A 20,216-nucleotide genomic window follows, 5' to 3' on the forward strand; every position below is an offset into this window, starting at 1 on the left:
AATCCAGAGAGTATCTCACTGGGAGGAACCCAGAGTATCCCACTGGAAGGAACCATGAGTAAGTCACTGGGGGGAACCCAGAGTATTTCACTGTTAGGGACCCAGAGTATCTCACCTGGGAAGAACCCAGAGTATTTCACTGGCGGGATCCCAGAGTATCTCACTGGGAGGAACCCAGAGCATCTCACTGGGAGGAACCCAGAGTATCTCACTGGGAGCAACCTAGAGCATCTCACTGGGAAGAAGCCAGAGTATCTCACTGGGAGGATTCCAGAGTATCTCACTGGGAGCAACCTAGAGCATCTCACTGGGAAGAAGCCAGAGTATCTCACTGGGAGGATTCCAGAGTATCTCATTGGGAGGGTCCCAGAGTGTCTAACTTGGAGAATTCCAGAGTATCTCAATGAAAGGATCCCAGAGTATTTCACTGAGAGGATCTCTGAGTATCTCACTGGGAGGAAGGGGGCAGCACGGTGGCACAGTAGTTAGCACTGTTGCCTCTCAGTGCCAGGTCCCAGGTTCAATTTCAGCCTCAGGTCACTGTCTGAGTGGTTTGCACATTCTCCCCGTGTCTGCGTGGGTTTCCTCCAGCTGCTCTGGTTTCCTCCTACGGTCCAAAGATGTGCAGGTTAGGTTGATTCATCGTGCTAAATTGACCCTAGTGTCTGGGGGTTAGTAGGGTAAATGTGTGCGGTTGCTGGAATAGGGCCTGGGTGGGATTGTGGTTGATACAGACTCTATGGGTCAAATAGCTTCCTTCTGTACTGTAGGGATTCTACGATAACCTGGAGTATTTCACTGGGTGGACCCAGAAAATCTTATTGGGAGGAACCTGAAGTATTTATCTAAGAGGATCCCAGAGCATCTCAATGAGAGGATGCCAGAGGATCTCACCTGGGAGGAACCCAGAGCATCTCACTGGAGAGGATCTCAGAGTATCTCAATGGGAGGAACCCTGAATAAGTCACTTGGAGGAACCACAGTACCTCACTGGGAGGATCCCAGAGTATCTCACAGGGCAGAATGCCAAGAGTATTTCACTGAGAGCAACTAGGAATAATTCATTGAAACAACCAGGATTAATTCACTGGACAGGACACAGAGGGGGAAATTTTCCTGTCCCACCCGCCACATGAACAATAGCAGGTGGGGGGGTGGGCCATGCAAAAGTTTGTTGACCTTCAGTGGGATTTTCCAGTTTTGGGGCGAGCATGGCTGGACTATCCCACCTGGAATATCCCGCCCAGAATATCTCACTGGACGGGATCTCATTTGGAGCAGCTGAGAGTTTTTCATGCAGGGAATTGGGAGTTTCTTATCGGGGGGAACAGAAATATCTCATGGGTGTGATCAGAGAGTTAACTAACAATAGGTAGTTAACTACCAGTTTGTAGAAACTGATTAAACCACAGATGTGACCTCCAGTACCTTTTGTTTTACTCTTTCATGGGATGTGAACATTGCTACCTCAGCCAGCATTTATTGCCCATCCTTAATTGCCCTTGAGAAGGTGCCTGCTTGAACCGCTGCAGCCCATGAAGTGTATATACACCCACAGTACTGTTGGGGAGGGAGTTCCATGATTTTGACCCAGAGACAGTGAAGGAACGGCAAAATATTTTCACGTCAGAATGGTGTGTGGTTTTGAGGGGAACTTATAGGTGGTGATGTTCCCATGTCTGCTGCTCTTGTCCTTCAAGATGGTAGAGATCACAGTTTGGAAGTTGCTGTCAAAGGAACCTTGGTAATTTGCTGTGATTACTTGAAATGGAACAAGAAAGTTACAATTGATTTAGCCTTAGGAGGACAGGCAACTGACAGTTCACTGTGCACAGCTCATATGACAGCCTGACATCTAATAGATATTTAATGAAGGTTGTGAGGGAGACAGAGAAAGGCAGAATGTGTTGCAGAGGTTGGGTCTGGTCACCCTGGCTCAGTAATTCTTACAGATTAATGTCAACATCAGTCCTTACTTCACTTCTAACTGAACGTTCTTTCACAACTGAGCAAACACTGAGGAAAAATGAGCTTCGGATGTTACAACACTGGCAGCAGAGAGAAACTGTGTCAGAAAGGAAACAATAAGAACATAAGAACATAAGAAATAGGAGCAGGAGTAGGCCATCTAGCCCTTTGAGCCTACCCCGCCATTCAATAATATCATGGCTGATCTGAAGTGGCTCAGTTTCACTTTCCTGCTTTCTCCCCATAACCCTTAATCCCCTTGCCTATCAAAAACCTATTTACCCGCGTCTTAAATATATTTAGCGAGGCAGCCTCCACCACTTCAACAGGCAGAGAATTCCAGAGATTCACCACCCTTTGAGTGAAGAAGTTGCTCCTCAACTCTGTTCTAAACCGCCCCCCACTTATCTTGAGGCTGTGCCCTCTAGTCCTACTGTCCTTTCTGAGCGGGAAGAGCCTCTCCACCTCTATCCTATCCATCCCATTCATCATCTTATACGTCTCAATGAGATCCCCCCTCATTCTTCTAAACTCTAACGAGTACAAGCCTAGTTTATTCAGCCTCTCCTCATAGCTCAACCCCCTCAACTCTGGTATCAGCCTAGTGAACCTCCTCTGCACTCCGTCCAAGGCCAAAATATCCTTGCGTAAGTGCGGCGACCAAAACTGCACACAGTACTCCAGCTGTGGCCTAACCAGTGTCCTGTACAGTTGCAGCAAGACCTCCCTACTTTTATATTCAATCCTCCTCGCTATGAAGACCAGCATCCCATTCGCCTTCCTGACCACCTGCTGCACCTGCGGGCTGGGTTTTTGTGACTTATGCACAAGGACCCTGAGGTCCCTCTGCACTGTCGCCTGCTGCAGTTTTTCGCCATGTAAGTAGTAGTCCTTCCTACCATTATTCCTACCAAAGTGGACAACTTCACCCTTGCCAACATTAAATTCCATTTGCCAGTTCCTGGCCCATTCGCCCAGCCTATCTAAATCCCTCTGCAGACTTTCCACACCCTCCGCACAATTTGCCGTTCCACCAATCTTGGCGTCATCAGCAAATTTCGACACCATACACTCGGTTCCCTCCTCCAGATCATCTATATAAATGGTAAATAGCTGAGGCACCAGCACTGATCCCTGGGGCACTCTACTAGTCACCAACCGCCAATCTGAATAGCACCCATTGACCCCCACTCTCTGCCTCCTATTTGACAGCCAATCCCCTATCCATGCTAACACCCTACCCCCAACTCCATGCCCCCTAACCTTCTGTAACAACCTCTTGTGCGTCACCTTATCAAACGCCTTCTGAAAATCAAGAAATACCACATCCATCGGTTCTCCTCTATCCACCGCACTAGACACATCCTCATAGAATTCCAATAAATTTGTCAGACACGACTTCCCCTTAACGAAACTGTGCTGCGCCTGCTCGATCAAACAATTGTCCTCAAGATGCCTCGCCATTTTCTCCTTGATTACGGAATCAAGCATTTTACCTACAACAGACGTTAAACTAACTGGCCTATAATTCCCTGCCTTTTGCCTGCTACCCTTCTTAAACAACGGCGTAACATTAGCTGTTTTCCAATCTTCTGGCACTTCCCCGGAATCCAGTGAGGTTTGGAAAATAATCATCAAGGCATCCACTATTACCTCTGCCATTTCTTTCAGAACCCTTGAATGCATTCCATCCGGTCCTGGGGACTTGTCCACAGTCAGTCCCTCCAGTCTGTCAAGCACTGCCTCTCTAGAAACAATAATGTCATTAGGGCCCTCCACTCCTACCATCTTTCCATCGCTAACACCCAGCAAACTATTCATGTCCTCGTCTGTGAAGACCGAAGCAAAAAAGTTATTCAAGGACTCAGCCATTTCCTCATCCCCCACCACTAAGTCCCCCCTCTCATCCTCTAAGGGTCCAACGTTCACCCTGGCCAGCCTCTTCCTTTTTATATATTTGTAAATGATTTATAAATTATTGTATTTAAACAATGAGTGATGTTGGACTTCATCCCACAGGTTGCTGCCTTGAGGGAGGTGGGAATGGTTGGGTTAGAAAGAATGGGAAGTTGTAAGATCAGAGAGAGTAAGGTCTTGGGGGGAGTTGATGAGATAGCCTGATAGATGGCTTCACAATTATAAAAGGGTTTAATAAGTTGGACTCAGAATAGACTTTCCACCTTACAGAATCATAGATTTCCTACAGTGCAGAAGGAGGCCATTTAGCCCATCGAGTCTACACCAAACACATTCCCACCCAGGCCCTGTTCCCATAACCCCACATATTTACCCTGCTAATCCCCCTGACACTAATGGACAATTTAACATGGCCCATCAACCTTTGGACTTTGAGAGGAAACCTATACAGACAAGGGGAGAATGTGCAAACTCCACACAGACTGTGACTCGAGACTGGAATTGAACCAGATCCCTGGCGCTGTGAGGCCACAGTGCTAACTACTGTGCCACTGTGCTGCTCCTAGTGTCACTATGCCACTGTGCTGCCATTTGTGGGAGAGTCCATAACTGGATAAATATAAGATAGTCATTAATGATCCAAGAGGGAATTCAGGAGAAACATCCTTACCTGGAGTGCAATGAAAGTGGAGAACTCGCTATCACAGAGTGTGGTTCAGGTGGTTAGCATAAATACACTTAAGATGAAGCCAAGCAAACATAGGAAAGGGTAGCTGAGAGGGTGTGAAAAAGACATTGAAAGGTTCAATGAAATATAAGTATAGCTCTCAGGCATCTCAAATCCCCTCGCATGCTATGAGTTTTGAGAAGTGTAACAATTATTGTTTGAGCCAGTGATATCGACCAAGATACGAATAATCTCAGCACTTACTTAGAATATTGCCATGAATGTTCTGTCAGATCAGACAGAAAGGATATTGGAAAAATGTAACCTTTTGTCATCCTTGAGGTGTCAGTGTCATTGGCAAAGTGACAGAATTTAATACTCATCACTAGAAGGTGGTGAGTTGCCTCCTTGAACTGTTGCAGTCTGCTTGGTGAAAGTACTTGCACAGTGGTGTTATGGACGGACTCTCCAGAACCCTGCTGTGGGAGGAAGGACTGGTATATGCCCAAACCAATATGGATAGAAATATAGAATGGCTACATAAGAACATAAGAACATAAGAAATAGGAGCAGGAGTAGGCCATCTAGCCCTTCGAGCCTGCCCCACCATTCAATAAGATCATGGCTGATCTGTCGTAGCTCAGTTCCACATTCCCGCCCTCTCCCCATAACCCTTAATCCCCTCTCTTATCAAAAACCCATCAACCCGCGTCTTAAAAATATTTAGCGAGGTAGCCTCCACCACTTCAACGGGCAGAGAATTCCAGAGATTCACCACCCTTTGAGTGAAGAAGTTCTTCCTCAACTCCGTTCTAAACCGCCCCCCCTTTATCTTGAGGCTGTGCCCCCTAGTTCTACTGTCTTTTCTGAGCGGGAAGAGTCTCTCCACCTCTATCCTATCCATCCCATTCATCATCTTTTATGTCTCAATGAGATCTCCCCTCATTCTTCTAAACTCTAACGAGTACAAGCCTAGTTTATTCAGCCTCTCCTCATAGCTCAACCCCCTCAACTCCGGCATCAGCCTAGTAAACCTCCTCTGCACTCCCTCCAAGGCCAAAATATCCTTGCGTAAGTACGGCACCCAAAACTGCACACAGTACTCCAGCTGCGGCCTCACCAATGCCCTATACAGCCGCAGCAAGACCTCCCTACTTTTATATTCAATCCTCCTCTCTATGAAGGCCAGCATCCCATTCGCCTTCCTGACCACCTGCTGCACCTGCAAGCTGGGTTTTTGCGACTCATGCACAAGGACCCCGAGGTCCCTCTGCACTGTCGCCTGCTGCAGTTTTTCGCCACGTAAGTAATAATCCTTCCTACCATTATTCCTACCAAAGTGGACCACCTCGCACTTGCCAACATTAAATTCCATTTGCCAGTTCCTGGCCCATTCGCCCAGCCTATCTAGATCCTTCTGTAGACTCTCCACACCCTCCGCGCAATTTGCCGTTCCACCAATCTTGGTGTCATCAGCAAATTTCGACACCATACACTCGGTTCCCTCCTCCAGATCATCTATATAAATGGTAAATAGCTGAGGCCCCCGCACCGACCCCTGGGGCACTCCACTAGTCACCATCCGCCAATCCGAATAGCACCCGTTGACCCCCACTCTCTGCCTCCTATTTGACAACCAATCCTCTATCCACGCTAACACCCTACCCCCAACTCCATGTCCCCTGACCTTCTGCAATAACCTCTTGTGAGGTACCTTGTCAAACACCTTCTGAAAATCAAGAAAGACCACATCCACCGGCTCTCCTCTATCCACTGCCCTAGACACATCCTCATAGAACTCCAATAAATTTGTCAGACACGACTTCCCCTTAACGAAACCATGCTGCGTCTGCTCTACCAAGCAATTCCCCTCAAGATGCCTCGCTATTTCCTCCTTGATGACGGATTCTAACATTTTACCTACAACAGACGTTAAACTAACCGGCCTATAATTCCCTGCCGTTTGCCTGACACCCTTCTTGAACAACGGCGTAACATTAGCCGCTTTCCAATCTTCCGGCACTTCCCCGGAATCCAGCGACATCTGGAAAATAACCACCAAGGCATCCACTATTACCTCCGCCATTTCTTTCAGAACCCTCGGATGCATTCCATCCGGTCCTGGGGACTTGTCCACAATCAGCCCCCTCCAGTTTGTCGAGCACCGCCTGTCTAGTAACAATAATGTCATTGAGACCCTCCAGTCCTACCACCTTTCCATCTCTAACACCCGGCAAATTATTCACGTCCTCCTCCGTGAAGACCGAAACAAAAAAGTTATTCAATACCTTAGCCATTTCCCCATCCCCTACCACTAAGTCCCCCTTCTCATCCTCTAAGGGTCCAACGTTCACCCTAGCCAGCCTCTTCCTTTTTATATATTTATAAACACTCTTGCTATCCTTTTTTATATTAAGCGCTAGCCCAGCTTCATAGTTTCTCCTACCCTTCTTTATCAACTTCTTTGTCAATCTTTGTTGACATTTAAACCTCTCCCAATCCTCTTCTCGCCCACTACTCTTAGCTACTCTAAACGCCTCCGCTTTTAATTTGACACTTTCCTTCACCTCCTTCGTTATCCGTGGCTTATTACCTCTCCTCCTACTATCCTTTTTGACCATTGGAATAAATTTCTGCTGAGCACCAAGAAAGATCTCCTTAAAGATCCTCCACTGCTCCTCAGCAGACCTACCTTCCAACGCGCTCCCCCAGTCCACATTCGCCAATTCTTCTCTCATCCTACCGTACTCCCCTCTGTTCAAACAAAGGACGCGTGTCCGGGAACCCACTTTCTCCTCCTCCATCTGCACCAGAAACTCCACCATACAATGATCACTCTCCCCAAGAGGATCCTTCACCGCAAGGTCCCTAATTCTACCCGCCTCATTACATAACACCAGATCCAAGATAGCTCACTCCCTTGTCGGCTCCAACACACACTGTTCAAGGAAACTATCCCGGCAGCATTCCAAGAACTCCTCCTCGAGCCCACCGCGTCCAACATGGGTCGACCAATCAATGTGTAGATTGAAATCCCCCATAATTACGGCCACCGCACAGAAGAGAGCGAATCAGTTTGTCCTGTTCTTGATAACTCTCTGCAAAACCAACTCAGCTAGTCCCACTCACTTGCCCATTTGCTGTAGCCTTGCAAATATCTCCTCTGCAGGTTCTTATCTGGTTCTCTTTTGAATGTCATGACTGAATCAGCTTCCACCACACTCTCAGCAAGTTTGGGATCATAACCATTCGCTGTGTGAAAAGGTTTTCTCTCGTGTCACTTTCATTCTTTTGCTAATTATCTTAAATAGAATCCTTGCAGTGCAGGAGAAGGCCATTTAGCCCATTGAGTCTGCACCAACTCTCTCTGATGGTGTACCTTACCCAGGCCCTTTCCCATACCCTATCCCCGTAATCCCACACATTTACAATGCAATCCATCGAACCTAATCTAATCCATCTTTGGACTGTGGGAGGAAACTGGAGCACCCAAAGGAAGCCCATGCAGGCATAGAAGAACCTTTGGTTCTAGACCTTTCTACCAGTGGGGAAATTTCTCTCAGATCCCTCATGATTTTAAGTACCTGTCAAATCTCCTTTCATCCAAGCTTCACCAAGGACAACAATCCCGACTTTTTAGTCTATCCGTGTAACTGAGGTTCCTAATCCCTGTTCCTTGTAAACATTTTCTGCACCCTCTGTAAGGCCTTCACATCCTTCCTGAAGTGTTGTGCCCAGAATTGGACACAATACTCCAGTTAAGACCAAACTAGTATTTTGCAAAGATTCATCATCACTTTCTTGCTTTTGTACTCTTTGCATCTGCTTATAAAGTTGAGTTTCCCACAAGCAATTTTTTGACCATTTTCTCAACCCGACCAGCCACCTTCAAAGATGTGACACGTACTCCCAAATCTCTCGGTTCCTGCAACCTCTTCAGAATTTTACCCTTTATTTAATATTTCCTCTCCTCATTCTTTCTAGCAAAATGAAATACTTCACACTATTTGATATTAAATGTCATCTGATATTAAATGCCATTCCACCAGTCCATTTGTCCTTTCTTGAAGTCTCACTATCCAGCTCACTGTTTACAATACATCAGGTTTTGTGCAAATTTTGAAATTGTGCCTTGCACACTCAAGTCAAGGTCATTGATCAACATCAAGAAAAACAATGGTCCTCATATTGACCCTTGTGGAACCTGGTATGTTGTTCTGATAACCATGGGGGATCAACAGAAGATCTCCCAGTGGATCTTGTAGAATATAAGCTCCCCTCTGAAGTGAGTGGAGGTGGGCCTCACCAAATAGGGAAGGAGCAGCAGGGGGTTTAAGACTAGCTGGCTCCTCTGAGGCCAGCAGGCAAAGGACTCTGGTGCCTGACCTGTACACTGTAAACAGAAATATAGAAAATAGGAACAGGAGTAGGCCATGCAGCCCTTCAAACCTCCTCTACTATTCATTATGATCATGGCTGATCATACAACTCAATAGCCTGATCTCATCTTCCCCCTCCTCCCTCCTCATCCTTTGATCTCCTTTGCCCCAAGAGCTATACCCAACTCCTTGAAAACATACAATGTTTTGGCCTCAATTGCTATATGTGGTAGCGAATTCCATAGGCTCACCAATATCTGAGTGAAAATATTTCTCCTGGCCTCAGTCCTAAAAAGCTTACCCCTTATCCTTTGACTGTGACCCCTGGACATTCCCAGCATCAAGAACATCCTTCCTGCATCTACCCTGTCTAGTCCTGTTATAATTTTATAGGTTTCTGTGAAATCCTACCTCATTTTTGTGAATTCCAGTGAATATAATCCTATCCGACTCAATCTCTCCTTGTACATTAGTCCCAGCATTGCAGAAATCAGTCTGGTAAACTTTCTCTGCACTTCCATTATAGCAAGAACATCCTTCCTCAGGTAAGGAGAACAAAACTGTATGCAATATTCCTGGTGTAGCCTCACCAAGGCCCTGTATAATTGTAGCAAGACATCCCTGCTCCTGTACTCAAATCCTCTCACTATGAATACCATACGCCTGTTTTACTGCCTGCTGCATCTTCATTTTCACCTTCAATGGCTGGAGTATGAGAACACCAAGGTCTTGTTGCATATTCCCTCTCCTAATTTATAGCCATTCAGATAATAATCTGTTCTCCTGTATTTGCTACCAAAGTGAATAAACTCACATTTATCCACATTATACTGCTCACTCACTCAGCCTGTCCAAATCACATTGAAGCTTTTCTGCATTGTCCTCACAGCTCACCCTCCCACCAGCTTTGTATCATCTGCAAATGTGGAGATATTACCTTTAGCTTCCTCACCCAAATCATTAATATATATTGGGAATAGATGGGGTCCTAGCAGGTCACTAGTCACAGCCTGCCATTTGGAAAATGACACAATTGTTCCAACTTTATGTTTCCTGTCTGTCAATCAGTTTTCTACCCGTCTCAACACACTACTCACAATCCCATGCACTTTAATTTTACATGCTAATCTCTTATGTGGGACTCTGTCAAAAGTCCAAATAAATCAGATCTACTGGCTCTACCACATCAAGCCTACTAGTTACATACTTGAAGAATTCTAATAGATATGTCGAGCATGATTTCCCTTTTGTAAATCCGTGCTGATTCCGTCCAATTTTATTTGGTCGTGCAAGCGTTTTGCTGTGAAATCTTTGAAAATGGACTCTACAATTTTCCCTACTACTGACATCAGGCTGACTCGTCTATAATTCCCTGTTTTCTCTCTTCCTCCCTTTTTAAATAGTAGGGTTACATTAAGGATACCCTCCAATCTGTAGGAACTGTTCTAGAATCTACAGTATCTTGGAAGGTGATTACCAATGCATCCACAGTAACTACAGAAATAGTACTTTATGCTTGTTGTAAATAAAGGGTTTTGGTGATGGAAGTCTGGCCTTGGCGACATTATTACATTGGCGATGAGGGCTAACACGACTTTTTTTCCCGTCGGACAATCTTTACTATTGAGACAAGTAATTCTCTGGTAAGAAAAATGCTCTTTTTGATAAAGTCGAAGGCTATGGTGCCAGCAAAGAAGATTGGGCCCGATATGCAGAGCACATGAATAATTTTTTCATGTTAGCAATATTGAGGGCGATGAGAAATAAAGAGTGATCCTTTTGATGGTGTGTGGGTTCCCAACCTTCAGTGTAATAAAAAACCTGACCTACCCAGATGCCCCGACTCCAAAATCTTTAACGGATTGTGAACTTGGTTATACACTATTATGACTTGAAACCTTCCGTAATACTCCAGTGATACCACTTTAACACAGCAGGGCAAATTCCTGAGGAATCTGTCACTGAATTTGTGACCAGATTATGGTAACTGGTAGAGCACTGTGAATTCAGTCCGTGAATGAGACGTTGTGAGATAGACTAGTATTTGGTATTAGCAACATGACAGTCCAGAAAAAACGTTATTGGGTAGAATACAATTTGAACCTAAAGAGGGTCACTGAGTTAGTTCTATCATTGGAGAATGTAAGGAAAGGAGCTCATGAACTATAGGGGACATCAGAAACAGTGATCTCCAATTAGGGAGACGGGCCTCATAAAAGTTCATCCCTCAACTGAGAGCGATGGTATCATAAGATATTAAAGAACCTCTTACCAGGCAATCAAGGAAGGGCAGGGACAGCTTTTAGACTCCTAGCGAGTGTGTTCCAGAAGGTTGTAGATTCTAGACACCAGACAATTGCAAATGATGCAGAAGACCGCAATCAAGGCAAAAAATATAGGGACAGTCAAAATATGTGCTGTTTTGGAAAGAGTCCAAGGCTAGTACTGGACCATACTATGCAGAAAAGCTCATTACCAAGTACGGGAACACGCTGCGATCTCAAGTATTGAGGAGCAGACTTATGATCACCTCCGGGCTGGTATTCAGCTCCTGAACTTAGGAAACACAAAAGCCAGGCTGGCCACCTACACAGAAGAACCATTACAGAGAAACGTTTGTTGAACCTAGTGACTTATAGGCAGCAGTTAGCTTGCCTTCCACTGATCATTGTAAGGGGACAAGGACCAAGCCTTATGGGGAGAGATTGGCTGCAGCACATCAGACTGAACTGGCTGGAGATCTTCAGGCTGGGCATGGGGGAAACTATACAAAGTCATCAATAAATACTCCAGTTTTCCAGAAAGGACTTGGAAAAATAAGGGGAGCCAAAGCTGAAATCTATTTCAATCCTGGGGTGGCACAGTTGTTAGTACTGCTGCCTCACAGCAACAGGGACCCTGGTTCGATTCCTGGCTTGGGTCACTGTGTGCGGTTTGCACATTCTCCCCGTGTCTGTGTGGGTTTTCTCCAGGTGCTTCAGTTTCCTCCCACAGTCCAAAGATGTGTGGGTTAGGTGGCTTGACCATACTAAATTGTTCCTTAGTATCAGGAACTAACTGGGGTAAATGCATGGGGTTATTGGGGTAGGGCCTGGGTGGGATTGTAGTCAGTGCAGATCCGATGGGCCAAATGGCTGCCTTCTGCACTGTTGGATTCTATGATTTTATTCTGATGTTACAACTAAGTATTTTAGAGTGAGACCAGTTTCATACTCCCTATTAGAAAAAGTACAGTCAGAACTGGAACGCCTGGAAAAGCTGGGCATAATAAGACCTATAGAATTGGCAGAGTGGGCCGCACCTGTTGTTTCTGTCGTCAAGCCAGATAAATTGGTCTGACTTTGTGGAGACTATAAGCTCACTGTCAATAGAGTTTCTAAACTTTACAGATATCTCATGCCCTGAATTGAAGACCTATAGGCCAGGTTAATTGGTGGTCAAGCCATATGCATCTTCTGCTTGAATTAGACGAGCTTTCCCAAAAGTATATGACAATTAATACATACAAAGCCCTATACGAGTACATTCGCCTGCCCTTCAGAGAGTCATCCACATGCAGTATTTCTCAACGGGTCATGGAGGATTTCCTCCAAGGGTTACCTCAGGTAATGATGTACCTAGATGTAATTTCAGAACACGAAAACTTAGCAAACTTCGAAGAGGTTGTGTGGCAATTCTCAGAGATCTGGGTATGCCTGAACAGGGAGAAATGTATCTTCCAAGCAAATGTTATGACCTGTTTGGGCTATTGGGTGGATGGCATGGGCCTTCGTCTGACTGAGGACAAACATAAGAACATAAGAAATAGGAGCAGGAGTAGGCCATCTAGCCCTTCGAGCCTGCCCTGCCATTCAATAAGATCATGGCTGATCTGTCGTGGCTCAGTTCCACATTCCCGCCCTCTCCCTATAACCCTTAATCCCCTCTCTTATCAAAAACCCATCAACCCGCGTCTTAAAAATATTTAGCGAGGTAGCCTCCACCACTTCAACGGGCAGAGAATTCCAGAGATTCACCACCCTTTGAGTGAAGAAGTTCCTCCTCAACTCCGTTCTAAACCACCCCCCCTTTATCTTGAGGCTGTGCCCCCTAGTCCTACTATCCTTTCTGAGCGGGAAGAGTCTCTCCACCTCTATCCTATCCATCCCATTCATCATCTTATACATCTCAATGAGATCTCCCCTCATTCTTCTAAACTCTAACGAGTACAAGCCTAGTTTATTCAGCCTCTCCTCATAGCTCAACCCCCTTAACTCCAGCATCAGCCTAGTAAACCTCCTCTGCACTCCCTCCAAGGCCAAAATATCCTTGCGTAAGTACGGCGCCCAAAACTGCACACAGTACTCCAGCTGCGGCCTCACCAATGCCCTATACAGCTGCAGCAAGACCTCCCTACTTTTATATTCAATCCCCCTCGCTATAAAGGCCAGCATCCCATTCGCCTTCCTGACCACCTGCTGCGCCTGCAAGGACAAGGTGTGGGCCATTAAGGAAGCACTAACTCCAAGGAACCCATGGAATTGAAATCCTTCCTGGGGCTAGTGAATTATTATGGGAAATTTATTCCGAATTTGGCTTCCTTACTGGCTCTTTTACATACCTACTATGGAAATATCAAAGATGGTCTTGAGGGGGCGCCACAGCTGGAGTCTTTCAAGAGCTTTAAACAGCATCTTTTGTCCTCTACCTTTTTGACCCATTTTGACCCCAAAATGGACCTACTCCTGATCATAGAATCCCAGTGCAGAAGGAGACCACTGAGCTCATCGAGTCTGTACTGGCAACAATCTTACCCAGGCCCTATCTCCGTGACCCTACATATTAACCCTATTAATCCTCCCGACACTAAAGGGCAATTTAGCATGGCCAGTCAACCTACCCTGTACACATTTACGATGTTGGATAAGGTGCTGATCAAGTTGGCTGTTTTAATTTTTTTTAACTGGGCCGAGCTAGTCAAGGTTTCCCCAAGATGTCAACACTTCCCACAATGCAACATTCCTTCAGTACTGTGCTTCTGATAGTACCCTGATCCTTTAGTGCAGCCCCTATTTCAGTACAACATATGCTTAGATTGATTTGACATATAGATGATACTATTAGCACTGAGCCAAGCTGTGTAAGTATACCTGAGTCATTAGTGATTGTCCTTTATTCGGCGACTGTGGCTGCTCCTATGAGAAGGCCAGTTGTGACTGTTTACTTTCTTTTGAACTTTGACTAGATTAATAAGATGATGATAAGTCTTCCACAGAACTGAATACCTTCAGCTTCACAATGTCACTGGCCAGGAAGGTTGCATTAATAACTGGAGCAGCTCAAGGGCTTGGCAAAGCTTTTGCAGAAATATTGCTGAAAAATGGTGCTAAGGTAATCTGAGGATTTATTTCCTTTTTGTTAAACACCACGGGGAATAAATGAGATGTGTCACTGAAATGAAAGCTTTGTATGATGACGTGTGCGTGACTTCTCTGTGGATGAGACTGACCTCCGCAGTTAGCATTGGGTAACTACAGCTCATTCACACTTTAAATGATTGCACTTGACTCATGAAAATCAAGCATTCGGGTAACTGTAAATCTTCTGCTCAGATTCCTCATCCTTCTTCTGAAGGTGCTCAATATGGTGCATCAATGAAGTCCATCTCTCCTAATGGTATCTTGCTGGACAGCAAGGTCATCACTTAGAGACATTTTGAGGGGGAATCATCACTCAGACAGGAAGTTATTCCCATTCAGAAGCATATCTGATTATTCTTTTAGACTCCTTTCTACTCTAAATTTAATGAGGAGGGGGAGGCAATGGTCTCGTGATATTATCGCAAGACTATAAATCCAGAAACTCAGCCAATGTTCTGGGGACCTGGGTTTGAATCCCGCCACAACAGATGGTGGAATTTGAATTCAATTTTAAAAAATCTGGAACTAAGGATCTGCTGAAGACCATGAAACCATTGTTGGAAAAACTCATCTGGTTCACTAATGTCCTCTAGGGGAGGAAATCAGCTTGGTCTGGCTTGCATGTGACTCCAGAGCCACAGCAATGTGGCTGACTCTCAACTGCCCTCTGAAATGGCCTAGTAAGCCATTCAGTTCAAGAGCAACTAAGGTTGGGCAATGAATACTCGCCAGTTGCATGAATGAATTGCCCATGGGATGGCTTTGGTAAGCCACCTTCTTGAACCTTACAGTCCATGTGCTGCAGTTACACCAACAGTGCTGTTAGGAAGGGAGTTAATGAAAAAAAACATAGTTTCAAGCTAGGTTAATGTGTGGCTTGGAGGAGATCCTGTAGGTGGCAGTTTTCCCATGTACTTTGGAGGCTGAGGGTTTGGACTGTGCTGTAAAGAAGATGACTATGTTACTCTGTTGCTTACTTAGTTTGTGAGACGGCCCTCCCAATTTTAGCACAAATCCCTGATATTAGTGAGGAAAAGCTTGCAGGGTCGACTTGACTGAGTATGCCTGGGCTAGACTGCCAAAAGATAGACCGAAAAGTTTTCTTCTTATTATAATTTATCTTAGCAGTTTTGTATAACTGAATGGTTTGCTGGACCATTTCAGGTGGAAGTTTAGAGTTAACCACATTGCTGTGGTCTGAACTCACAGGTAGGCCAGACCTGGTCAGGACAGCAGATTTTCTTCCCTAAAGAACATGAGTGATGCCTATCAAATTAAAATCATTGTAATGTTAAATATCTCAACATTGCTACTCAACAGAGATTGGTTTAGCTTCAGAAAGAAGTTGCACCCCAACACCATGGCAGTACCCCAACACAAAGGTCTGTCCCCCAGCATGAGGGCCCATGACCCAAAACAAGGCCCCATCCCACAATAAGAACATGAAATCCACCTGAAGAATCTCTACCCCAACTTGAGATTGGACCACACATTCTCTAACACAAAGCCTCATTGATTAATTATTAACCAAGAAGCTCCGGGTTTCAGTCTTACCCCCAAGAATTGATGGCCAAGGAAGGTGCGTTCATAATGCAGTTGAATGTGTTCACCTGTAAACTCCTCCAAACACATCAATGGCTGGTGATAAGAATGGGAGAGACTCCTAGTCAGCCACACTTGATGTGGAGCGACACCCCTCAAACTGTAAGCCCGTGGCGACAGACTAGCAAACTATTTTTTAAATTCATTTTTATGGGATATGGAATCACTAGACCAGCATTTATTGCCCATCCCTGTAGTGAGCTGCCTTCTTCAACCACTGCAGTCCCTGAGGTGTAGGTGCACCCACAGTGCTGTTAGGGAGGGAATTTTTGTTTCCTTTGTAGCGGTTGAATACAGCTGAATGTCTCGCTAGGCCATTTCAGAGGGCAGTTAAGAGTCAACCATATTGCTGTAGGTCTGGTAAGGACAGAAAGTTTTCTTCCGTAAAGGACATTACTCAACCAGATGGATTTTTGTGACAATGGTTTCATCAGATTCAAAATGTTCTATTAGGTTTAAATTCCACCATCTGCTACGGTGAGATTTGAACCTGGGTCCCCTGAGTCTTGGAATTACTAGACCAGGGACAATTTTACTATACCATCACATTCTGCCTCAGTATACCAGGAGGTGCAGAGAGAGAATTGGAATGGAAATGTAAGATAGTCTGTAAGAAATCTAACAGGGACGTCAGGAAAACACCTTTACCCAGAGAGTAGTGAGAAGGTCAAACTTGTTACTACATGGGATGTTTGAGGGGAATAGGATCAATACATTTAAGGGGATCCTAGATATGCAAATGACAGATAAAGGAAAAGGAAACAAATAGTCGCTCTGTCATTCAGAATTTTAGTATTGCTGACAAAAGATAGGTGCTGTCAAAATTTTATGTTTTGCACTCATCAGGACAGATTCGCAAGAATACTAAATCTCAAAGGTAACAACAATTTACACTGCATGAGAAGATGGTGTTGATTGGTTGGCAAATGCATTCTGATTGGCAATGCCTCCACCAATCAGAGCCCACTTGCCAACTAATCAGTACAATATAAATTGCTGTTCCCTTTGAGATTTGGTATCCTTATGAATCTGCCCTGAGGAGAACAAGATGAGAAATTTCAACATGCCTTTTAGTTTGGCAATAGGAAATGATATGCTGATTGGGAAGAGATGAAAATGGGTGGGGAGAGGCTCATTTGGATCATGAGCATTAGCATAGACCTGTTGGGTTAAACTGTGCTATATATGCGATGCAACTCTACTTACCTAATCCTGTCATACATTGATTGTCATTAACTGTCATTAACTGACCCCATAACACCATTGACTAACCATTAAAAGACTCTGGAACACTTTTTTGTTTCTTTATTCAAAAATATACTTTATTCATAAATAAACCATTGCAAAATGACATTTCCGATAATTACAAACAGTGCAAAGAAAGAGCAGTCATATTTACAATAGTTTGTGATGCTCAGTTACAAGACATTACACTCAATACAGTTCAGTTTTTCAAACTGTATACATTCATCACATTTCACTGTCTTTACAGATCAGCACACAGTTACAAAGTCCGAGGTTGTTCTACAGTTACTTGGCCCTTGTTCTGCCTTGGTTGAAAGGCTTTAAAAGGTGGCTTTTCCCTGTTATGCCTTTGTGACGGCTGCCCCAAGCTTGAGCAAGTCCCTCAGCACATAGCCCTGGACCTTGAAATGTGCCAGTCTATAACACTCGGTCAAGGACAAATCTTTGCACTGGAAGATCAACAAGTTTCAGGCGGACCAAAATGTGTCCTTCACTGAGTTGATGTTTGTCTCAGTGTGCATCCCTGGAAACAGCCGTAGAGCACAGAGTCCTGTGTCACAGATCTGCTTGGGATGAATCTCAACAAATATCGCTGCATCTCACACCAGACCTTCTTTGTAAAGGCACATTCCACAAGGAGATGTGTGACTGTCTCATCACCCCCGCAGCTGCTTCGAGGGCAGCACGCGGTGGGTTGAGACTTCAAGCGTGCATGAAGGATCTGACGGGGACACTGTAAATTGACCATTAATTAATCCCATGACATCATCGATTAATTCTCTCTCTCTGCTTTAAAAGGTTAATCAGATCTTGATTGCCTCTTTCAGGTCAGCCTTTTAGATATTAACAGTGCAGTTGGTCTTGAGTCAAAGTCTGCGTTTGATAAGGCCTATGGCACTCCGCAAACCATGTTTATCCCTTGTGATGTGACGTCTGACAATCAACTGAAAGGTATGGTCAGGATTTATCATTAAGCCAGATTATGAAATCGAACGGGTCCCACTGGCAGAGTGTATTAGGAAATTATGGACCAGGTTCGACCTTACAGATGACAGTAACCCTGCTCATTCACTGGAAAGCGGATGGAGTTAAGGGCACTTTGAATTCCTTAGAATTTCCCACCCTGCCGAGGAGCAGTTGTCTTCTTGTAACTTCCAATTATAATTTGCTCTTGTTAGCAGGTGAGAGCGTTGTTCAGCTGCAACTGCATGGCCCTTTAAATATGCAGAATGGGTTGCAATTGTGCTAGGGATGGCATGTGGGCTGTTTTCATTTTCCTAAGCCTAGCAGGAAGGGGCACCCACCTTCACGTTAGATTTGTCTTGTCTTTCTCACAAACGGAATTCCTCCCTCCCACAACTCCATCAAGGCCTGAGACTTCAACAATAGTCCTGTTAGAAAGTCTGGATCTGAAAGGCTTGACTATTAAGTTACCTTTTATCTTGGCAGATGCATTTGACAAAACAGTTGAGAACTTCCAGCGATTGGACATTGTTTGCAACAATGCTGGCATAGGTGATGAAACAAACTGGCAGAGATGTGTGGACATTAATTTGGTATGTACAAGCTTCTACATTCGATGCCCACAGACATAACCAATTACACTACGACTGTACTCTTGTGCCAGTATTTTGTGACTCCACTCGTGCCTGTAACTTGAAGGTGACATCCGTACTCTGTGCCTGTAACCTGTACTCTATGCCTGCAATCTAAAGTTTACATGTTCTCTGTGCCTGTAATCTGAACACTATGCCTGTAACCTGCACTCTATGCCTGTAACCTGAAGTTTACATGTACTCTGTGCCTGAACCCATACTCCATGCCTGTAATCTGAAGCTTAAATTTACTCTGCCTGTAATCTGTACTCTATGCCTGTATTGTGAGGTTTACATATACTCTGAGCTTGTAACTTGGCTCTGTGCTTCTATTCTGTGACTACAGGTATCCATGCTATTCTACTGCCTGCATTTTCTCACGTTATGTTGTTTACCTTGCAGGTCAGTGTGATCAGAGGAACCTATCTGGGACTAAATTACATGAGTAAAAAGACTGGCGGTGCAGGAGGAGTAATAATCAACGTTTCCTCCATGTCAGGTACAAAAAGCTTCATATGAATTAAAATATCTAGGGAAATGATGTACTTATAATTAGTTAACTAAATCACCAAATTATTTGCATCTCCAAGAGAGATCTGGCAGGTGCACAAGAGAGAAATAATTATGTGTAAGTGAAGGTAAAAGACACACTGACAAGTCAAAGGGAGAATTTTTATAATGATAAACGTGGTACAGCTGGGGTATGCTCACTGACTGTGTACCTGGCTTAGATATCCTGACTGTACCTGGAGTATATTCACTGACTGTACACTTAGAGTATACTCACTGACTAGGTACTTGGCTTAGATACCCTGACTGTTGTTCAAACTTAGACACATTGGGCCCGATTTTACCAACAAGTTGTGCTGTTTTTGGGTGCAAAATCTTGGTAAAGTTGGGCGTGAGACGAATAGCACGATCTACACCCGCCCCCGAGCCAGTTCCCCCTTTACCAAGGCTTGAAAATGGCCATGATCGGGACTGCACCTGAATGCATTTGTATACATTTAAATTGTCTTAATGGGCTGCATGCCCAACCTTCCCCCTTTACCACAGCATTCACCCATCCAGATTTGGTGCAAAACAGACATGTTCCATGAAAGTCCAATTCAGGTGTTAGTGAGGAGATAAGTGCTGAGCATCCGACAGCTCTCTGCTTGAGATTGGGAGGGTGGGGTGGGAAGTGGGGGGTCTGCTGCCACTCTGTCTGAGATCAGTGGGAGGGAAGGGGGAGGTCTACTGCCACTCTGCCTGAGATCACTGGGGAGGGGGGAGTGGAAGGCGGTGGGGGAGTGGGTCTGCTGCCACTCTGCCTGTGATCTCTGGGGGGGAAGGAGGTTTCCGCTGCCACTTTGCCTGAGATCAGTGAGGCGGAGGGGGGGGAGGAGTGGGGGGGCGTCTACTGCCACTCTGCCTGTGATCAGTGACAGGGAAGGGGGGGGGG

General features: G+C 45.0%; 1 protein-coding gene across 2 annotated transcripts in view; it reads left to right on the forward strand.

Annotated features, from left to right (window-relative positions):
- The window catches only part of LOC145351722 (15-hydroxyprostaglandin dehydrogenase [NAD(+)]-like), a 45,476-nt gene that overhangs the window by 784 nt on the left and 24,476 nt on the right, over positions 1–20,216 (forward strand). For both annotated transcript variants that reach the window (XM_080201305.1, XM_080201304.1), the window contains exons 2-5: positions 14,156–14,301; positions 18,005–18,128; positions 18,627–18,733; positions 19,175–19,271. In XM_080201305.1, the coding sequence (XP_080057431.1) occupies positions 14,209–14,301; positions 18,005–18,128; positions 18,627–18,733; positions 19,175–19,271 (421 nt within the window). In that variant the 5' untranslated portion in view covers positions 14,156–14,208. The remainder of the gene's footprint in view (positions 1–14,155; positions 14,302–18,004; positions 18,129–18,626; positions 18,734–19,174; positions 19,272–20,216) is intronic.

The sequence above is a fragment of the Carcharhinus amblyrhynchos genome, chromosome 13, assembly GCF_965287045.1.
Source record: "Carcharhinus amblyrhynchos chromosome 13, sCarAmb.v2.hapA, whole genome shotgun sequence".
Lineage (NCBI taxonomy): Eukaryota > Metazoa > Chordata > Chondrichthyes > Carcharhiniformes > Carcharhinidae > Carcharhinus > Carcharhinus amblyrhynchos.